Source organism: Heptranchias perlo, chromosome 5, assembly GCF_035084215.1.
Source record: "Heptranchias perlo isolate sHepPer1 chromosome 5, sHepPer1.hap1, whole genome shotgun sequence".
NCBI classification, from domain to species: Eukaryota; Metazoa; Chordata; class Chondrichthyes; order Hexanchiformes; family Hexanchidae; genus Heptranchias; species Heptranchias perlo.
The window spans coordinates 87812589-87832464 of record NC_090329.1 but is presented as its reverse complement, the minus strand read 5'-3'; the positions used below and the strand labels follow the sequence as shown (position 1 = coordinate 87832464).

At 44.4% G+C, this 19876-nt stretch overlaps 1 protein-coding gene across 1 annotated transcript in view; it reads right to left on the bottom strand.

The window, feature by feature from the left end:
• The window catches only part of LOC137322176 (PC3-like endoprotease variant B), a 633356-nt gene that overhangs the window by 166322 nt on the left and 447158 nt on the right, over positions 1 to 19876 (bottom strand). The window contains exon 10 of the mRNA XM_067985291.1: positions 14291 to 14476. Within this exon, the coding sequence (XP_067841392.1) occupies positions 14291 to 14476 (186 nt within the window). The remainder of the gene's footprint in view (positions 1 to 14290; positions 14477 to 19876) is intronic.

The window sequence follows — 19876 nt, the reverse complement described above, 5'->3', positions numbered from 1 at the left end:
ACACTGCAAAAAGCAGTTTTGAAAAAGTTACTGTTGTAATTTACTGTGAATGCCAGAGTTGGGTATATTAAAATAATCACGACTATTTAAAGCAAATGGAAAAAATATTTGACTTTCTTGTTTCTAATGGACATGCCTAGAATAACCCACAAATTTGCCAAAATGAACCTCTTAATGTTCAGTTATTGTTTCAGAGGAAACATTGCTATAACGCATTGCACGACCCAGCGTGTTAAATCCATTAACCAAATAGTTCATTTTTCCTAGTTGTAGGCAAGTTCATTAAGCAATGTCATCCAAGAGCCTGCAGTGGAGAACATCACAATGATACAGTCTCTTTAAAGTTGTTTTAGATGTCAGAATAGTTGCCATGCAACTCACGTTTCCCCCCCCACACCCTATATCAATACCCCTTTACCTAAACTGTATTATAGTTTGTATATTTTTTAAATCAGAGAGGCAGACTAATATTTATACATCAAAAATTATATCTAATCAACATTGTAGAGCCATATACATATGATTCATTTGAAGAATGAAGAAAGCTTTGCAAGGTGAGTGATTTTACTTCTTCATTCAGAATCCTACGTATCCCACAGGAATTTGACTCATTGCTTCCTATGAAGAGGACAGTGGTCCCCTTGATCTAGATGAAACACTTTTCAGTCAAAGCATTGGCCAATTCATATTTACATTGCGTACGATGGTCTGTCTGCACTCCTTTGTTTTCAATTACTTATTACAAGAAATAGATGCATTTGGAAGTTATTACATAATAATATTAGGATAGAAATTGCAAAATCAAAATCATGCAATGCCAGCATAATTCTGGCCGGAACCTGAATCCCCCAAATTTCCCCCCTTTTACACTGTAGAGTAAATTGTGATCTAGGGGAAGCAATTTGAGACACATCTGGGGGCATTTCTTGGGTTACTTTGGGAACTTTGACAGATCCAACTGGTATTTCCTCAGTGGAACCTCCTTCTGCTGAGAGCAGCTGTAAAACCATAAAACCACAGTAAAGAAACATTCGGATCATTGGCCCCGATTTCAGAATGGAGGCGGGACAGCAGCAGTGGAGGTGGGGGGGTTGGTGAATGGGCGCGTGGGTAACCCGGCTAATAAAATATGTCCATTTCCCATGTGATCGCAAGTGAATTGGTGCCACTTAACGTGGCTTCCGGGTTTGCAGTCCGAAAGCTTCACAGCGGGTGGACTGCGTACCCGCATCACAGGCTGTCAGCTGGAGGAGCCCTATTTAAAGGGCCATTGTTCCAAAGGCTTTTGCTGGAGGAAAGACCCAGAAATCACAATGGAGCAGGACAGGGGCAAGGGCTGCTCCAAGGTTCAGTGATACCTCACTGCAGCAGCTACTGGATGGGGTGAGGAGGAGGAGGGAAGTGTTTTACCCCGCGGATGGGAGGACGTGCCCTGCTCTGCCACCAAGAAGGCCTGGCATGAGGTGGTAGACAAGGTCACCGGCAGCAGCAACATCTCCTGCACCTGGATTCAGTGCAGGAAGCGTTTCAATGATCTAACTAGGTCAGCAAAAGTGAGTACACTTACTGATTCTCCTACATTCTGTGTTCCACATCACTACCACACCACCCCTCCCCCCCAAACTCATTCTGCACTGCCAAGACTACTCTGTCACATCACTCCTGACACCCACTTAAGGCTCATCCTCAAATTACCTGCACTTCCTCAGTACTTCCTCACTTCCCCATTAATCACCCCACCACTACCACTCACCCCAATCCTCTTCCAATGTGATGGCTCTGTCTCATACTCACCCTCTGATGCACCTCTTTCACAGTCAGCCTCACCCAAAGCAATGCATTCATCGGCTGACCACTTCACCATCATTCACTCACAAGTCTGTTCTTTCTTCTATCCGAGGAGAAGAGAGTGCAAAATGCACGCGAGAGGGTGAGGACTGGAGGGGGCCACAAATAGTGGTCCTCACAGACGCGGAGCAGGAGGGACCGGAGATCAGTCGCACCCTCGAGTGCCTGTCTGTCGGGGACGGCGAGACTGGTACCCCACAAACATCTGGTGACACAACTTTAACATTCATCACACACAACGTGAATTGATGTTAACAATGCTTGGCATGTTCAAAACCTCAGTATGCTCATTGCAACATGACACATCTGTGATGATGCTTAATATTACCTTCTGTTCTCTTATAGGCCCTTCAACGACCGCAGTGACGCCAGATGGCGATTCCTCAGAGGACCTGCCGGCCATTGAGCGTGCACCATCACATCATAGCGAGCCATCCACCAGGGCAGATACTCATACCTCGATGGGTCCTAGTAGTGAATTAGTTGGGTTGGCACCTGGTGAGTCATCGCAGAGCACGAGCAGACACTGGTGGCAGGGGCAGCTGTGGAGAGTTTGCATCAGTGGGAGCACTCCTCTCCAGGCTCTGCTCAGCTGGAAGCAGATGCTGAAACCTGGGGGCCATCTTTTAAAAGGAGAATGATCAAGGGACAGCAGCACATTTGTGAGGTACTGGAACAGGTGCCACGCGCAGTCTCCACAATAGCGCAGAGGATGGAGGAGTCCAACTCCTGCTTGAGTGGAATGGTGGCACAGGGAATCTCTGAGATAGTGTCAAAGGGACGTGAGCAAGTGTCTATGATAGTGTTGCGGTAAGTGCTGGAATGTCTGCGATGGAGAAAAGGTTTCCATTCGGGCCCTGACAACAGTCGTTCGGACTCTGGGTGAACAACATTCTGCTGCCTTAAATAGGCAGATACTTTACAACTGGGCTTCCAAGGCCTCATACATGTCCTCCAAACTGTTGTCCAGCAGGGTAATAGGAATGATGTGGGCCTGGTCCAGGAGAGGGATGATGGCGAAAGGGGACATGGAAATGGGAACTCTACTCAAAGCGCTCACGAGTCACCCGTTGCCCCGCTCTCAACCAGTACCCACAATGCTGCCTCCTCTCCAGGTGGCCAAGTCTGTCTCTGCACAGATGCAGATGGAGCAGTCTTTGGAGGGGCCCTCACGGGCTCCAAAACCCAGAGGGGATAGGCCGAAAGCATCTACGCTGTCAGGGCATGCACATGAGCAACCTGCCACTACCTCTGCTGCAGCCACAGGGGGTGCATCACGTAGAAGTAGTAGGAAGAGAAAGGTGAAAGTTTTGTGAGCACGCAGTGTATGCACAAGGGTGACAGACAGATGGTCATGTTTTTCTTTTATACTTAGTTTTTGTTAAAGTCACATTAAATGTTATCATTCTCACCTCTACTGCCACGTCTTGTCCATTCTTGACTGGCTTTTGTGATAGGGCCCTTTCATGAGGTTCACGATGAACGGTGACACTTGATGCCACCTATTAGGCCATTTTACAGTGAATGTCTGTGTAGTTGCAGGACTGTTTTGTGCAGGGAGGGGTGGCGAGGCTGGTGATGTTACCTGTCCTCGGATGTAGTGGTGAATGCAGCCATGGCATCCCTCATCCTGATGGTGTGAGTTTGAGGGGGTCCAAAAAGTTGTTAAATATGTGTGAACAGAAGAATTGTGAGTGGAAAGTAAGAATTTGCAGTGAAAACACAAAAATCTCCCAGCCAAAAGTTTGTCTGAAAGAACTGAGTGCCCTGGTGCAATAACTCACTTTTAATTCCCATCTGTCAAACAAGCATTTGAATTTCCAACTGGCTGCCGGCTGAAACACGTTTGGTAGAACATGGAGTGTTTCCCACAGCACGGGAAACACGCTGAGGATGTTTGAAAATCAGACCCCTGCCTCAATGTGCACAAAATTAAGTACTTCAAGTATCGAACTAACTCTCCTAACTGTCATTACGCCGGCTTTAATTGCCGGTGGGACTTCTGCAATCGTGAGGAACCCGGAAGTCTGCGGGTTGGAGCTGGGTTCCGAACCCTCTCAGGATTTCCTCGATTTTCGGAGCCCCCACGCACCTGGCTATTTCATTCCATAATCGAGCCCATTGTGTCTGTGCTGGCTCTTTGTTGGAGCAATACAAAAATAATCCAACTGTCCCGCTCTCCTCATAGCCATGCTTCTTCCTCTACTACAAATATTTAGCCAATTATCCTTCAAAAGATGCAGTGGTCTCTCACTGTGGAAAGTCATTCCATGCTCCAGAAACCCTCTGTGTAAAGAGATTTCTCCTAATCTTTTCTCCTCATTCTCTTAGTAAGAGTTTTAAATTGACCCCACAGAAGAAATAGGGGTAGATCTTGATTTTGTGCACTAGTGCAAAACAGGTGATAACGAAACGGCAGCTCGTTTTACATCTCTTCTGATTTTTATGTCCATTGAAGTCAACAGAACTATAAATCGGGAGAGATGTAAAAAGGTCTGCTGACTCGCTATCACCTGTTTTACACTATTGTACAAAGTCAAGATCTACCCCACAGTCTATCCATATCCTTCATAATTTTAAACACCTTTATTAAATCTCCTCAGTCTTCTCTGCTCCAGAGGAAATAGCCATAATATCATCTAATAACTAGTTTCCCATTCCTAACATCATCCTAATGAATCTATGCTATATGCTTTCTAAGACTTTAATGTCCTTTTCTATAATGGGGTGACAAAACTTCACACAATATTCTAAATATGACCGAACCAATATTTTGTACAAATTCATCATTACTTCACTACTTTTGTACTCTATTCCCCCACTTATAAAATCCAAAATGCTGTTGACCTTTTTTATGGCTTTATCTACTTGCACTCTCTCTTTCAGGGAATTATGCATTTAAACCCCTCGGTCTCTCTGTATATCAGTGCTCTTCAGCATCTTTCTTTGAGGATATACGCCCATTTCTTGTTTTTCTCGCAAAATGAATTATTTCTCACCTGTCCACATTAAATGATATCTACCGGCTGGCTGTCCATTTTGCTAACGTCTCTATGTTTTCCTGAAATCTTTTGCAGTCCTCCTCACTGCCAAACCTATTATTTTTATGTTGGCAGCAAATTTCAAGATTGCGTTTCCTTTTGCCCAAGAACAAAAAAATGGACTCAGCTCTGGAGTGTACCACTTCAAACACATCCGTGTACTCTAGCAGATTGTTTTTATTAGTTCTCAGGGTATGGGTAATACTGGCAAGGCCACATTTATCATTCATGGGAAGGTGGTGGGCTTCCTCCTTAAATCACTGCATTCCTTGTGAAGGTGGTGGTCCCACAATGTTATTCTTATTATTGAACTTCTGAGCAATGGTTTACAACAGGGTGGCCTTCTAGGCTACTTCAAAGGGCATTAAGAGTCATGTAAATCAGACCAAGTAGGGGTTGCAGGTTCCCTTCTCTGAAGGACATTAGTGAACCAGCTGGGTTATTATGACACTGTCATGTATTATGGTGTCAGATTAACTGGATTCAATTTCACAACTTGCCATGGTGGGATTTCAAGTCATGACCTCTGGATTTCTCGGCCAATATCATAATCACTAGTCTACCGTACCCTAATTATTTGTTTCTTGTCCACCAGCCAACTTTTTATCCATGCTGCTACTTTTCCTCTCATACCACACACCTGAGTTTTTTTCAACACCTTCTAGAAAACCTCCTGAATATCAATATAAATTACATCTACTGCTTTTCTTCCTCTATCCAATCAGCCAAAAAACACTTAATATTGTCAAACACAAATTGCCTTTAATAAATCTGCATTGGCTGCCCTTGATTAACCCATGCATTTCTAAATACTCACTAATTTTATCTCTAATTATGGATTCTAAGAGTTTGCCCACAAGTGACATTAGATTAGCTGGTCTATAGTTACTCGATTTATCCTTCTTTCCATTCCTGAACAAAAATGCTACATTGGCTAGTCTCCAGTGCAATACAACAACTTGCATTTATACAGCACCTTTAAGGTAGAGAAAATGCCCCAAGATACTTCACACACAAAAATGGACACCAAGTCGAAGAAGGAGATATTAACAGGGATGACCAAAAGCTTGGTCAAAGAGATGGGTTTCAAGGAGGAGAGGTGGGCTTTGGGGAGTAGTGAGAGATGGAGAGAGGTTTAAGAAGGGAATTGTAGAACATGGAGATTAAATAGCTGAAGGCATGACTGCCACTGGTGGGGTGAAGAGAAGGGGGATACACAAAAGGCCAGAGTCGGATGGTGCATTGTGGGACTGGAGGAAGTTACAAAGATAGGGAAGGTTAGTGGTTTAAACTTGAAGTTGAGATTTTTAAATTAGAGGCAATGGAAACCAAGAGCGAGGTTGGAAAGTAAGCTGTGAGGAGGACACAAAGAGTCTGCAAAGGGGTACAGACAGGTTAAATGGGTGGGCAAGAAGGTGGCAGATGGGGTATAATGTGGGGAAATGTGAGGTTATTCACATTGGTAGGAAGAATAGAAAAAAATAATATTTTTTAAATGGTGAGAAACTATTGAATGTTGATGTTCAGAGGGATTTGGGTGTCTTTGTACATGAAACCCAGAAAGCTAACATGCAGGTACAGCAACCAATAGGAAGGCAAATGGCTTGTTGGCCTTTATTGCAAGGGGATTGGAGTACAAGAGTAAGGAAGACTGGCTGCAATTGTACAGGCCTTTGGTGAGACCTCACCTGGAGTACTGCGTACAGTTTTGGTCTCCTTATCTAAGGAAGGATATACTTGCCTTAGAGGCGGTGCAACAAAGGTTCACTAGATTAATTCCCAGGATGAGAGGGTTTCCTATGAGGAGAGGTTGAGTAGAATGGGCCTATATTCTCTGGAGTTTAGAAGAATGAGAGGTGATCGCATTGAAACATATAATATTCTGAGGGGTTTTGACAGGGTAGATGTTGAGTGGTCGTTTCCCATGGCTGGAGAGTCTAGAACTGGAGGGCACAGTTGCAGGATAAGGGCTCGGCTATTTAAGACTGAGATGAGGAGGAATTTCTTCACTCAGAGGATTGTGAATTTTTGGACTTCTCTACCCCAGAAGGCTGTGGATGCTGAGTCGTTGAGTATATTCAAGGCTGAGATGGATAGATTTTTGGACTCTAGGGGAATCAAGGGATATGGGGATTGGGCAGGAAAGTGAAGTTGAGGTCAAAGATCAGCCATGATCTTATTGCATAGCAGAGCAGGCAAGCGGGGCCGAATGGCCTACTCCTGCTCCTATTTCTTATTTTCTTATGAGCCAATGTAGGTTGTGAACAGTCTGGTTAGCCCAACAAGGAATGAAGCATTGCTTGATTTAGTTCTGGGAAATTAAGTGGGCCAAATGTGGGAATAAGAGAACAATTGGAAGCAGCAACTACGACATAGTTAGGTTCAATTTTAACAAAAAAAGGACAATGAAGATTCAAAGATAAGGGTGCTGGACTACAAAAGGGCAAAGTTCAACAACCCAAATTAGCTGAGCAGAAAATTTAACAAACAGGTTGACAGACCAGCAGTGGGAAATTATCAAAAATGAAATGGATAGAGTACAAAATAAATATATTCCTTCAAGGCAAAAAGGGGGTGCATCAAAGAATAGAGTTACATGGACAAATAGAAAGATTAAAAATGAACTGAAACTTAAAAGGGAGGCATATGATAAAATTAGGGGTAAGAATGCTAAAGATAGTCAGGAATAATGTACAAAACGTTGTGCAAAGGTGAATTGGGAGAATAGGAGAATTAAAAGGAAATGCGAAAAAAGGCTAGCAGATAATCTAAAAGGAAATAGTAAGGGCTTTAATAAGCAGATAAAAAGCAAAAGAATAGTTAAAGAGAGTGTTGAACTGCTGAAGGATGAAAAAAGGAGTCTAATTGTGGCCGACGTAAGTATGGCAGAGATATTAAATAGATATTTTGCACTGGGTTTTACAAACAATGGTGGAAGTGAGAATATAAGTGTTCATGAGGAAGATATAGAAAAATTGTAAGAGATAACTGTAGAAATGGAATTGGTTCCCAAAAAATAGCAGAACTCAAGGTGGATGTCACGAGGCCCTGAAGGCATGCATATTAGGCTGTCAAAAGAAGTCAGAGGAGATAGCAGAGGCTCTACCATAATTGTTCAATTCTACTTAAATATGTAAATTGTGCCATTGTTCATTCGCATGTGCATTTTGGCTGCCACTCCAGACCCGAGCCCATTATTTCCATCTCCTTCTATTCCCTCTTAGGCCCTTCTCCTGTTTCCTCCCCTTCCCGTCACCCAGTCTTGCACCTTTCATTTCTTCCCTCTTGATCTCCGACCACATCCTTGTTTCCCTCACAGTCTACATCCTCCTATCCCCTTCCAACACCACTTCTTTCTGTGTTCGTCCTGGGAAAAAATTCCCCCAAGTCATTCACAACTGCACTTTCTAAACCTCAATTGTCAAGCCTTTGGCCCTTCATTCACCCCAGTACTTCTGTAGATATTGATTTGCATAACTGTTGCCTCATGTCTACCTTTGATGCTCTTGCTCGCAGCAAAGCCTATACTGCCTCCTATCCCAGTCGATTTCTTTGGTTTGGCCTCCATCTTCACTCCCTCAGATTTAAGTGGTGCAGCATATAGCGTATCTGGCACACAGCTGGTTTAGCCATCCAGCACCAGATCTGGAGAAGAGGAAAGGGGAGAAAAAGAGAGGAGAGGATGGAAGTGGTGAGCGGAGAGCAGAGAGGAGGGAAAAAGGAGCAAAGAGGAGGGCGTTGGGAGCAATGAAAAGACAGGTGATAGGAGGGGAGAAGAGGAAATGGGTGAAGAGGCGATGCAGAGGAGAGGGAAAGGAGAGCGAAAAGAGGGGAGCAGAGAAGATAAGAGGAGGGGAGAGGGTTAGGACAAGGAGGGGGACTGGATAGCGTGAGGTGGAGAGAGGGCGGAGATCTGGGAAGTGACTAGAGGAGAGGGGCAGGAGGAGAAAGGGAGGAGAGGGAAAGGTGAGAATGGGGCAGGTGGACTGGGAAAGGGGTGATGTGGAGAAGAGAGGAAGAGACGAGAGGATACAAGAGAGAGGGTAGAGGAGGGTGGGAGCAGAAGACGGTGTGAGGAGAGGGGAAGGAAAAATGGTGAGAGGAGGGGAGGAGAGAAGAGGAGCAGAAGTGAATGGGGGGGGGGAGCGTTGGGGAAGAGAAAGGGGAAAGGATTGGAGGGATGAGGGTGAGAACGGGGAGTGGAGCTGAGGACAGGTGAGGTGGTGAGGAGGGGTGTGATGAGAGGACAGGACGAGACATTGGGCTATGGTAGTCAGGAGAGGGAAGTGTAGGGTAGAGGGGAGGGGAGATGACATGAGACGAGGGGGAGAGGAGAGTAGAGGAGAGGAGAAGGGGAAGAAGGGAGGGCAGGGAGGGTGCGGAGAGGAGAGGGTCCAGATGGCGGAGGGGAGTGGGTGGGAGCATGGTGGAAGCAAGAAGCGAGGAGAGAAGGAAGAGGATAGGGGAAAGGAGAGGGGAGGGGAGTGAAGGGAGGAGAGAAGAGAGGAGGTGCAGAGAAGAAGAGTTAAGATGAGAGAAAGGGTGAGAGAGGGAAAGACTTACCATCCTCTCCAAAGATGATACCTTCGTCCATGATTTCACCACCTCCAGGTTTGATTACCCCGATACTGCCCTCATTGGTAATCCTACATCCCCCCCATCCACCCTACACAAATTCCAATTCATCCAAAACTCTGTGGTCCGTATCCTGACTCACTGTAAAGCCATTGCTTCTGTCATTATCAACCTCCATTGGCTCCCCGTTTGCCAGCATATCGGTTTTAAATCTTGTTCCAGGTTTTCAAATTCTTCAGCCCTTCAGGCAGGAGTGTAGAGGAAGGGCCGGAAAATAAGCCGGGACCCAGATGCAGCCAGTACTGGGAGTTCCTGTGAGGCCTTGTAAAGGGCAAAACCTCCGTTGGTTCCTTACAAGACATGTGTTATGGGGGGCAGGGCTCGGGGCAGGACTGTCAGTCTGCTCATTACAGATTTCTAGTGAGAGGCCCGAAAGCTCCGTAACTAGCATCCGATGCTACATCCTGGGGTCAGTGACAGAGCTCACCGTTGGGTACAATCCCGGATTGCACCCTAAATAGTTTCTGGACCACAGTCTCCAAATCTGCTTTTCAGCCAACGAAAGCTCATTTTTTAGGAGTTGCTCCCAACTGGAAAGCAGACGACAGAAACAGAGGTAGAAGAAGAAGAAGCGTAAGTTAAACATTTTGGGGGTGAATTCCCACAGGGGTTCTCTCGCCATAACTTCCGAGGAAGAGCTATGGAAATGCTGGGAAAATGGCTTAGAGAGCTTCGAGCTTAGAGAGCCATTTTACTGGGGTTTCCGCGGCATTTCCTCTAAAGTCACAATAAGCAATTGGGAGAATCCCTGTGGAAATTCACCCTCTTCAAATCTAAAAAAAAGCGAGAAAACGTTGCTCAATGACACTCCAGTGGAGGACAGGTGGAACATTTTAAAGGAATAATGCTGAACCTGCAGGATTAATACATTCCGAAAACTAACAAGCTCAACTTAAACAAATGTCACACTAACTGGATTAACAAACAAATTAAAATCTCTGCAAATCTCGCAGGGACAAAGGTGAAAAAGGCTTTGCTGGAATGCATCTAAGAAAATGTAGAAACATGTTAGAAGGAAAAACAGAAAAAAAGTATAGCAAAGAGGCTAAACACAACATTAAATTTTCCTTTCCTACATCAGCAACAGAGCAGTCAGAGAAAAGGTGAAAACCTTAAAAGATGCTAAGGCACAATATAATAAATATTCTGAATGATTACTTCCTCCATGTATTCACAATCAGTTGTGACCTGGATCTCCAAAGATAGCAGATGATTTTATTTTCCCCTGTTGTCCCCTTTATAAAGAGAGCAGAGAGGCCATTGGTGGCTGCTTTTTGGTGGGGCACTGACAGCTCCCTCCCCTCAGCCCAGCACACTTCCAATCCAGTTTGTAACCTCTTAGGTCCCTAGAATGAATGGACATCCCCCTGATCCTGTGAACTTTGGTGGGGTCAGTGCCAGATGTCCCGGGTGGGCACATCCTGCCATTTATACTGGGATACAGCCCCTACAGATTTACAACCCTGCGGATATTACACAAAGATGGAAGACAAGAAGAGCGATAAGACGTTGCGAATTTATACAATTAGAGTCAACAACATCATGGCATTTGAAATCTCTTATGTGCAGGTCAAAGCGATATTTTGTATTTTTTGCAATTGCACCATTCTAATTCTCTAAATATATGGGGGTTATATTGGATAACCCCCGGAACCGGGTATGGGGGTCGCGGGGCACGATTAACCCGCGCCCGGTACATGGAGTTAGGTCACAGATCAACCATGATCTCATTGAATAGAGGAACAGGCTCGAGGGGCTAAATGGCCTACTCCTGTTCCTGTGTTCCTATAATAAAGTTTCATTACTCTATAGGGAGTGGGCTGGCTACTGACAGGCAACAGCAAGGGCACTGGCAGAGTGGCAGGGGTGGGACAGGAATGCTGTCCCAACTCTGCAGGCAGCACGTAACATTTGTGCTGCCTGGTGATCTCTATGATTGCTGCGAGCAGCCAGGACTACCTGCACTGTTGAGTGGCTGCTCACCAGCAGGAGGCCCCGATATCATGAATGGCTTGCACCACTTAAAAGCAGCCTGCACCTCTTAAAGGAAAGGTGCATTGTGGCTGCAGGAAGTGGTGGAAGTCAATGGTGAAGTGAATCTGTGCTGCAATATAGTGCAGCATGTTGATGATGGGACCTCTGAAATTTTTAATGAGCAACAACTGGGCTGCTAATTGTTTGCGGGACTCTGATATTTTCAAAATATAAGATACGCGTCCACACGGAGTACATCGCACAAGTAAAATATAGATCCAGGTCCCATCTCTATGTTTACAAATTGTTGAGTTATTTTAAAACCTTGGATAGAAGTTGCGCACTACTAAATCCCACATCCTCCAATCTGCATGCCAGATTCCACTAATCTACCGATCGGAGTTTGTACCGGGCCTGCAAGACAGCATGCACCAAGGTTCTCTGATGATGCACTAGAGGCCTTGGTGCAAGAGGTGGACAGAAGGAGGGGCATCCTATATCCGCAGCGGGAGCAAGAGGCCCTCCAGACATATGCTCCCCAGGCAGTGGGAGGCAGTAGGAGACAAAGTCAATGCCAGGAGCATAGCACCATGAATATGGATGCAGTGCAGGAAAGAGTTCAATGCTTTGACATGAGTGGTCGATTGTCAAGTGGCATCTCCTACCAACTGCACCACTAGCTGCATCCAATGCTCCACGCACTACACCCCTCATCAACCGCCTACCAACAAACTCTTTCAATCAGTACTCAACTCTTCCAATCAGATGCTTCCTCTCACCCTCACACATTACCACTGTTGCAAGTCGCACACCCATAACTCCCAGGTCACACACACTGGCAGCTATTCAACCATGACAGCCATATCACCCAAAAATCTTGCAGGACACTCACTGACACACGTCCCGCTTCCTTGCAGGAGAAGGTGGCGCATAACAGGAGGCAGCAAGTGGCAGTGGCTCCGTGGAACATGAACCTGCTGTCCTCTCTCAGGATGACAGGATTCCTGTCCCACCCCTGCCACTCTGCCAGTGCCCTTGCTGTTGCCTGTCAGTAGCCAGCCCACTCCCTGTAGAGTAATGAAACTTTATTATAGGAACACAGGAAGATAGGAACAGGAGTAGGCCATTTAGCCCCTCGAGCCTGTTCCTCTATTCAATGAGATCATGGTTGATCTGTGACCTAACTCCATGTACCCGCCTTAGCCCCATATCCCTTAATACCTTTGGTTAACAAAAATCTATCAATCGCAGATTTAAAATTAACAATTGAATTAGCATCAACTGACTTTTGCAGAAGACCATTCCAAACTTCTAATGCCCTTTGCATGTAGAAGCATTTCCTAACTTCACTCCTGCAAATCCTGGCTCTAATTTTTAGGCTATGTTCCGTTGTCCTAGTATTCAAGTATAGGAAACCTCCAAAAACAGATAAAATGCACCAGCAGCTAGAAGCAATAATCCAGCAACTAACATGTAACTCCTGCTTGATCCCTTTAAATAGCACTGGTGGGGGAGGTCCTCCATGCTGTTTAAGACCTGTTCAGCTGTGCGAGGTTAAGACAGTGCGTTGACTGGAATGTTGAGTTCCAAAATCGCATCTGTCCCTTTAAATCAACATTGCACACTGATCTATCGCATATTCTCCCTACTTTAAACGGTGCCGGCGTTTGTTATCTGCGCGCGCGCAAACGCCTTTACCTATATGGCGTCCGGCGCACTTCAAGCCGGAAGTGCGCGCGCATGCATCGCCGACGCCATTTTGGGTCCTTAGGAGTCCACGTAACACCTTACACAATGGTCGCTACGTGGCCCAATTCAGACCCCTATAACTTTTGCCACACTGAAGCTGCCTTTCTTCCCTGGCAGCTTTGAAGAGCCCACAAAAGGGAACTTCAATCCCCCAATACTCAATTTTTTTCTTAAAAATTGCAGCGTGCTATCAAGGTCTCTTGTTCCACTTGGGTTCCAATTTCTTTCTTGTGGATTTTTTGTAAATGGGAAAAAAACGTTTTTTTGTAGCATACATCAAAAAGTGGGCATTGAAAAATTAACTGAAATGTGCAGCACCATTAACACTGAGGTGCTTTTTACCAAAACACCCATGATATTACCTAGCTCTGAGGAAGGTCCAATTGTTTAGGAACAAATGTTATTGCCCAAGTGAACATAGAACAAATACATTTTAATATCATAGCCATAAAACCAAGTCCATAATGGTGTATGTGCAGATGTACATTGGATAATGCACATATATCCAGCCATACCTCATCATGGTGCCCATCTATTATTATTACTTCATAATTATAGCCTAGAAAATACTGTTGGCGATATTAGGAGATGAACATGTTTAAAGGTTTAATGCTTCCACTAAAATAGCGGACAGATGGGATGTCATACAAACGTGTAAAGTGCTCATCAACTTATATTGCCTATAGTCATTTCTAGGCTTATATGTAGTCTCACTGCAGTCAGGCAAATCTAAAGGCAGTGAAATATTCTTCCCCAGGATAAAATATATGTTAATTTTTGAAAGTAATTGTGTCAAAGAACAAATGGAGTGGCGTTGTACGAAGTCTTGTCAGATTTTCCCTAGATTAAAATAATACTGAACTATAGCCTTTCACGCCCTAAATAGATTATTTTCATTATCTATTAAAAAGTGGTGTTGCTGAACATTTTAATTGCTTTAAACATTTTTTTTAAAACAAGCTAGAAAGGAACATTACCTTCTTGGAAAAAAGAAATCCAACATATTATTCACTGATTTCAACTGATTATTGTAATAACCCTACCTTCAGTGTCCAGGTGCCTTGTGGATGCTCCCCCCACGAATGCACTGACATAAAGGTCCATTTACTCAAGCCGACTCTAGACGCATCAAACCTCCGCGTCCCCAGAAGCCGTGACTTTGTTCCAAAGGGAGAGATCAGGTCAACACTGAGGTCACCCCTGCAGATGCTGGTGATGCTAACAACAGCCTGGCAGAAGATTAGATAGAAGCATTCATTCAATAATGTCAAATGGATTGCGTGTCCCTAAAGCTTTGAGTGAAATGAGTTTATGGGTAATTTCACTATTGTTTGCCCTCTGGACATTAGCCTTTAACTCTTACGGTAGCAGTCTATCATCACTGAAATCTGGAAACATTTTATTGAAAATTGATCAAGTACAATGAACGTCAGGTTTTCAAAATTTGGTTTTGAACTGCCACAGAAACTCTAGCAGTTTTTAATACTTGCTTTCTCTGCCTGTTGTTGTGTTTAGTAACCTTAAGGTACCAAGAGAAAGAGAAAGAATGTGTTTAATGATAAAAAAGATGCAACAGCATTGCTGCAGTGCATCACAAAATATGACACAATAGCAGTTTTCAGCTTAGAAACTGCCTTCAGCCAAGAACAAAAAATATTCAGTGCATTCCCTAAGTTTTATTTCTATTCACTATGTTCATGGCAATAATTTGAGACACTACCCAATGGAATCCTGATAACATCATTGCAGATTATCAGCATGTAAGGTAGATGAGACCTTGCTGTTCCTTTTTGCGAAAACATTTTGTTTTATAATTACAATGTTCTATTGAGGCATGCAGGGCAGCACAAGATCAGGTGCTAATGCAAGAAGGTCAAAATCATTGAGTAAAATCCGACTTTTCAATCAGCCATGCATATAACTTCAGAAAGAGCATTGATGTGGCATGCCACAAACTGGTATAATGAGGGTTTGCACCTGTGATTCTCCATGCGATGACTTCTTGAGCTCAACAGTGACTGCAGGGGGAGGAGGAATAGGAGGGGAATGGAGAGGCACTCAATAAAGCTCAGGGACTTCCCAATGGGTGCAGAGAGCGAATTGGAGACCCCAGTCACCCAAAAGCTCAAGGCGGTCAATTGAAGAGCAGCACTCACAGAGGCCTATGAGTAGATTGCCTGCTTCTCCTTGAGGGACAGAGGTTGGTATGTGACATAGGAAGTTAGAAACATAGGAATAATAAATACTGGGTGTTCCCGAATGGCACAGTGGGGATGAAGCTGGAGTTCCTGTGACCTTAGCCTCGCTGAAGATTGGGGCATCTTTGGAGGCCAGTATGCTGAGAAGAGGTGTTCTGATTTTAGGATCAACAGCAATGAGGACCACTTTGTGGGTCCAGGTCTGCATTAATTTTTCTTAATATATTAATATTAATAGCCCCCTTACAAAGGAGACTGAGTGGCACATGAAAATGTATTTCCTGGTGGGGGGAACTCCTAGTGGCGCAGGTGCCTTCCCTGGATATTTAAGTGGTAGGACCTCCCACTAACCCAACACAGACTGGAGGTTCCTGGCAGGCATGATGCATGTATAATTGCCGGGATTGCTGCCCGCAGATTCTTGCGGCGAATAATTTATAGAAATTACAATGTAAATTAATTGTAATATCCAATGTGTGCTTATCATTTCTTAGCATATGTCCTGTTGAAATGGCCAGTGAGGTATTTTTAAAATAAAATGATCAAATACACAGAACTGACCACTTGGCACAAACATTTATTTTGAATTTGAACCATCAAAGTTACATTCTGTTAATATTCTAACGATCTAGTCCCTAACGTTATTCCTTGAATTTCAATTGCATATACACACTGGTTTCCATTAATAAGAGGTAGGAAAGAAGCACAAAGTCAAATCAGCCGGATGGATTTTACTGACTGGGCTACTGGCACTGAAAAGCCAATCATAGCACTCTGTGTGACTGGCAGCCTCTGTGCGAGACTTCAGGCAAAATAAATATACTTTTTTTTACATTTAGGGCAAGCAGATGTCACCCACAGGCAAGACATGGGTGCAGCTTGTTGCTATGACAACGCTGTAAGAAATACCAATCCTCTAAGTATATGTTTATCACAAGAAAATATTACAATCTTTTATTTTTGTAATTTCTTGCATAAAATTAAATATTTGGCATGCGTATCTAATCATAAGATGTACAAAGGGTTTAAATTGAAATCTTTTACAAACAAAAACTGTCAAATAAGATCAACTATTCACTGAATGGCTGCAAAAGCATTGCAAACATTGTATTAATGTAGAGCTAACATGAAAGTAATTTCCTCCCCTTTTGAATATTATTGCATTGTAGAGGGACTGAAATGTTAGCTGCGTAGGCTCAGTTTCAACTGGGGACATTAGTGTATAAATGCTTAAATAACGCTGGTCTTTCCCCTGTCTACTCAGTTATCTCGCTTGTCAATGGTATACTACCGTAGTACAAGGTCATCTACTAATTCAAACTACAAAATAAGAACAAAGTGGCAAATTTTCATTCTTCCGCTTGCTATTGGAACTCAATTCCAAGTAATATTAAATTGTTTCCAAGTACACAGATTGTTTAGGAAAGGACAAATGACATTTCCTGTGACATACAGCTGCAAGAATAATGCAATTCTGCTGAATAATGGCACCATTTTAATCAGGCGGAGGTGTCTTTTGGTAATTTTACCCTTCCTCCTTTTTTCAGGTCGCCTACATTATGCATCAATCCACCTTTGATAAATTGGGCAGGCAACCCGCTCCCAAGCTTCTTGCAAAGCTGCTTTGAAGACCAGTCAATAGGAAGTATGTGAGAATTAGCCAGGTTTATTATTCCTCTTGCTTTCCATGTGGGGAACAATTGTCCTTTCCTTGGCACCTGCCCAGGAGCATGCGTGAAATCAGAAAGTCATCCTGTGGGGAATTATGGATTCAAATCTATTTCCTATCAGCCCGTGGCCCTAAAATACTGCACCATCTCATTTTTATCTACTTTAAGTATTGAAGATTGTTTACTATTTTTTCTTACACTCTTTCCACATTCATTGTTAATCTTCACCTGATCAGTAAAGCCTCAGGTTAGACTGTCCATTTGACTAAATGCATTATCGTCTATAAAGATATTGATAGAATGGAAACCGACACAAGCTAACTCAATGTTGATCAGTTGACTTCAAAATCAGTACTGGTTCAAGGTTTCTCACCGGCAGTGCCTCTTAAACTGGCATTTGCCTCACGTACATGTAAATAGGATAATCGGCATCATATATAAAAATGATGCTAATTAATGAATGAAAAAAATTAAAGCGATGTTTTTAACCCTGCCCGCCCTGTAAAATCACTGTGGGGGACATGCCGTTTTGTTCCTGCCAGCCGCCATTTCAACCTAGCACCAGGGTGTTCAGGCCAAGAGTCAGTTTCTTGGATCTTTCCAAGGAACAGTGCATCAGAAGGCTGCACTTCTCCAAGCAGGCTGTGGCAGACTTCTGCAGCCTACTGCAACAGGACCTGCTACCTGCTTAACGAGGTGGCCATGCTTTGCCAGTGGCTGTCAAAGTTACTATAGTCCTTTAACTTCTTAGCTACTTGCTCCTTCCAGTCTGCTACAAGGAACACATCTCCCATATCTCCCAGTCTGCAGTACACAGCTGCATTAAGCATGTTCGCCAGAACTAACCAGTACATCAACTCGGCAGCCATTTGAACTTCCACCAAAGCTGCAAAGCCTGGTGACATATCACCTTTGAAAGGACTTAGCTGCAGCGTCCCGGGAAGTAAGCAACTTGGGATGTTTTTACTACATTAAAGGTGCTGCATAAATACAAGTTGTTATTGTTGTTGTCGAAGTAGCCACACTCTCCAAGGTAGAGTGCAGAGTGCTGATGTCATGCAAGATGACACCACACAGGCTGGAAGCAAACTCCTCCACACTTCTAGCCGTAGTGCTGAAAATCTGTGGCAGGCCTTCCATTACTTGGTATAACTGCTTGTGAGAGGCCAACAGTTTTCTTTTCATGGCTTGGCTCCTGAGTCCTCACCTCTGTTCTGCTCAGCAGAACTGGGCGAAGTCATTGCCCTCAGACGGTCTCTCTCTCCTGGTCTGTCCCTGCCACCCAGTATCTGCTGCTGCTCATTCGTGCTGGGCATTTCACCATGTGCAGACCACTCTAGCTCACTGACTAACACCATGTGGAGTGCCAATGTCTGTGCTGGTGCTTGGGAGGGATGGAACGCATGACAGTGTATCCTCATGAGGATTATCCTCCTCTGAGATGTCTTCTTCAGCAGAGTTCCAAGTGCTGAGAAGGACCTAGAGGAAAGAGAAAAGGGACCAGAATTAGATGGCACTGAGAGACTGGCCATTAGCAGGTGACAGTCTGGAGATTGCAATGTGAAGTTGTGAAGCTTGCTGAATATTTGTTGAGGTGAATGAAGGGTTACAAGTAATATGCAGACACTGCTCAGGTAAGCTGCCACCTTATCTTCCCCGATGCTCGTTGCTTTTCCTACGCCACTAATATCCAGGGCTTTCTGCTCTGTTTGGGTTTGGGTATTCTGTTAGGTACTCCTCCATTGGTCTTGCTCCTTTTACTGGCATTATGCCTTGTAGAAAGAGAGGGTGAGAATTACTGAGTGGCTGTTGAAGAGGTAAGTGGACATTTGTTGGGCTTGTGCATATAGTGCTTCTGCTGAGAGATGGAGAAGAAGCAAGATGGAATGAGAATGGGGAGGTGATAAATGTAAAGCCAAGTGTGTGTGATGTGAAGTGAGGAAGGGTTCCTGGGAGCAGTTGTTGTTTGTGCAAGTGCTAGGATGTGAGACGAGAATGCTGGTAGTGCATGGTGTGAAGAGCGCAGGTGATTGCATGTTGAAGGATTTGATGTATGGGAGGAAATCATTGAGAGTGGTGAGGGAGGGGTTGAAAGGAGTGCTGCTAAGAGATGAAGAGCTGTACTCACCCCTTGCTGCTTTTGTGAGGTAATTGAGCCTCACTGAACCCAGATCCTTGAGTTAATGCTGCTGGTACTGACTCTCTCAGCCACCTTTGTCCAAGGCCGCTGGATAGTCATCCTGGGTATGCTGCTGTGAGTGCTGGGAAACAATACCTCTCTCCTTACCCTGACATCCTCCACAAAGCTCTCCAGGGAGGCATCAGAAAACCTAACGGTGGCCATGCGACTTGTTCTGCTAATAGTCCTTCTTCCATCAGTATAACAGTGAAAGCAGGCGTCAGGGTATCAACCTTACTTTAAGTGGTGCATCCCCACTTTAAATAGGCCTCGGGCAGCCTGCCGGAAATTGCGCTGCAAAAATGAGTGGCTTGCCCGCTTCCCAGCACGTTCAGTGGGGCAGCCTGTCAATCATATTGAAATGATTCGATTCACTCCAAGTGATATTAAGAAACGGCTGAGTGCACTGGATACAGCAAAGGCTATGGGCCCCGACAACATCCCGGCTGTAGTACTGAAGACTTGTGCTCCAGAACTAGCTGCGCCTCTAGCCAAGCTGTTCCGGTACAGCTACAACACTGGCACCTACCCGACAATGTGGAAAATTGCCCAGGTATGTCCTGTCCACAATAAGCAGGACAA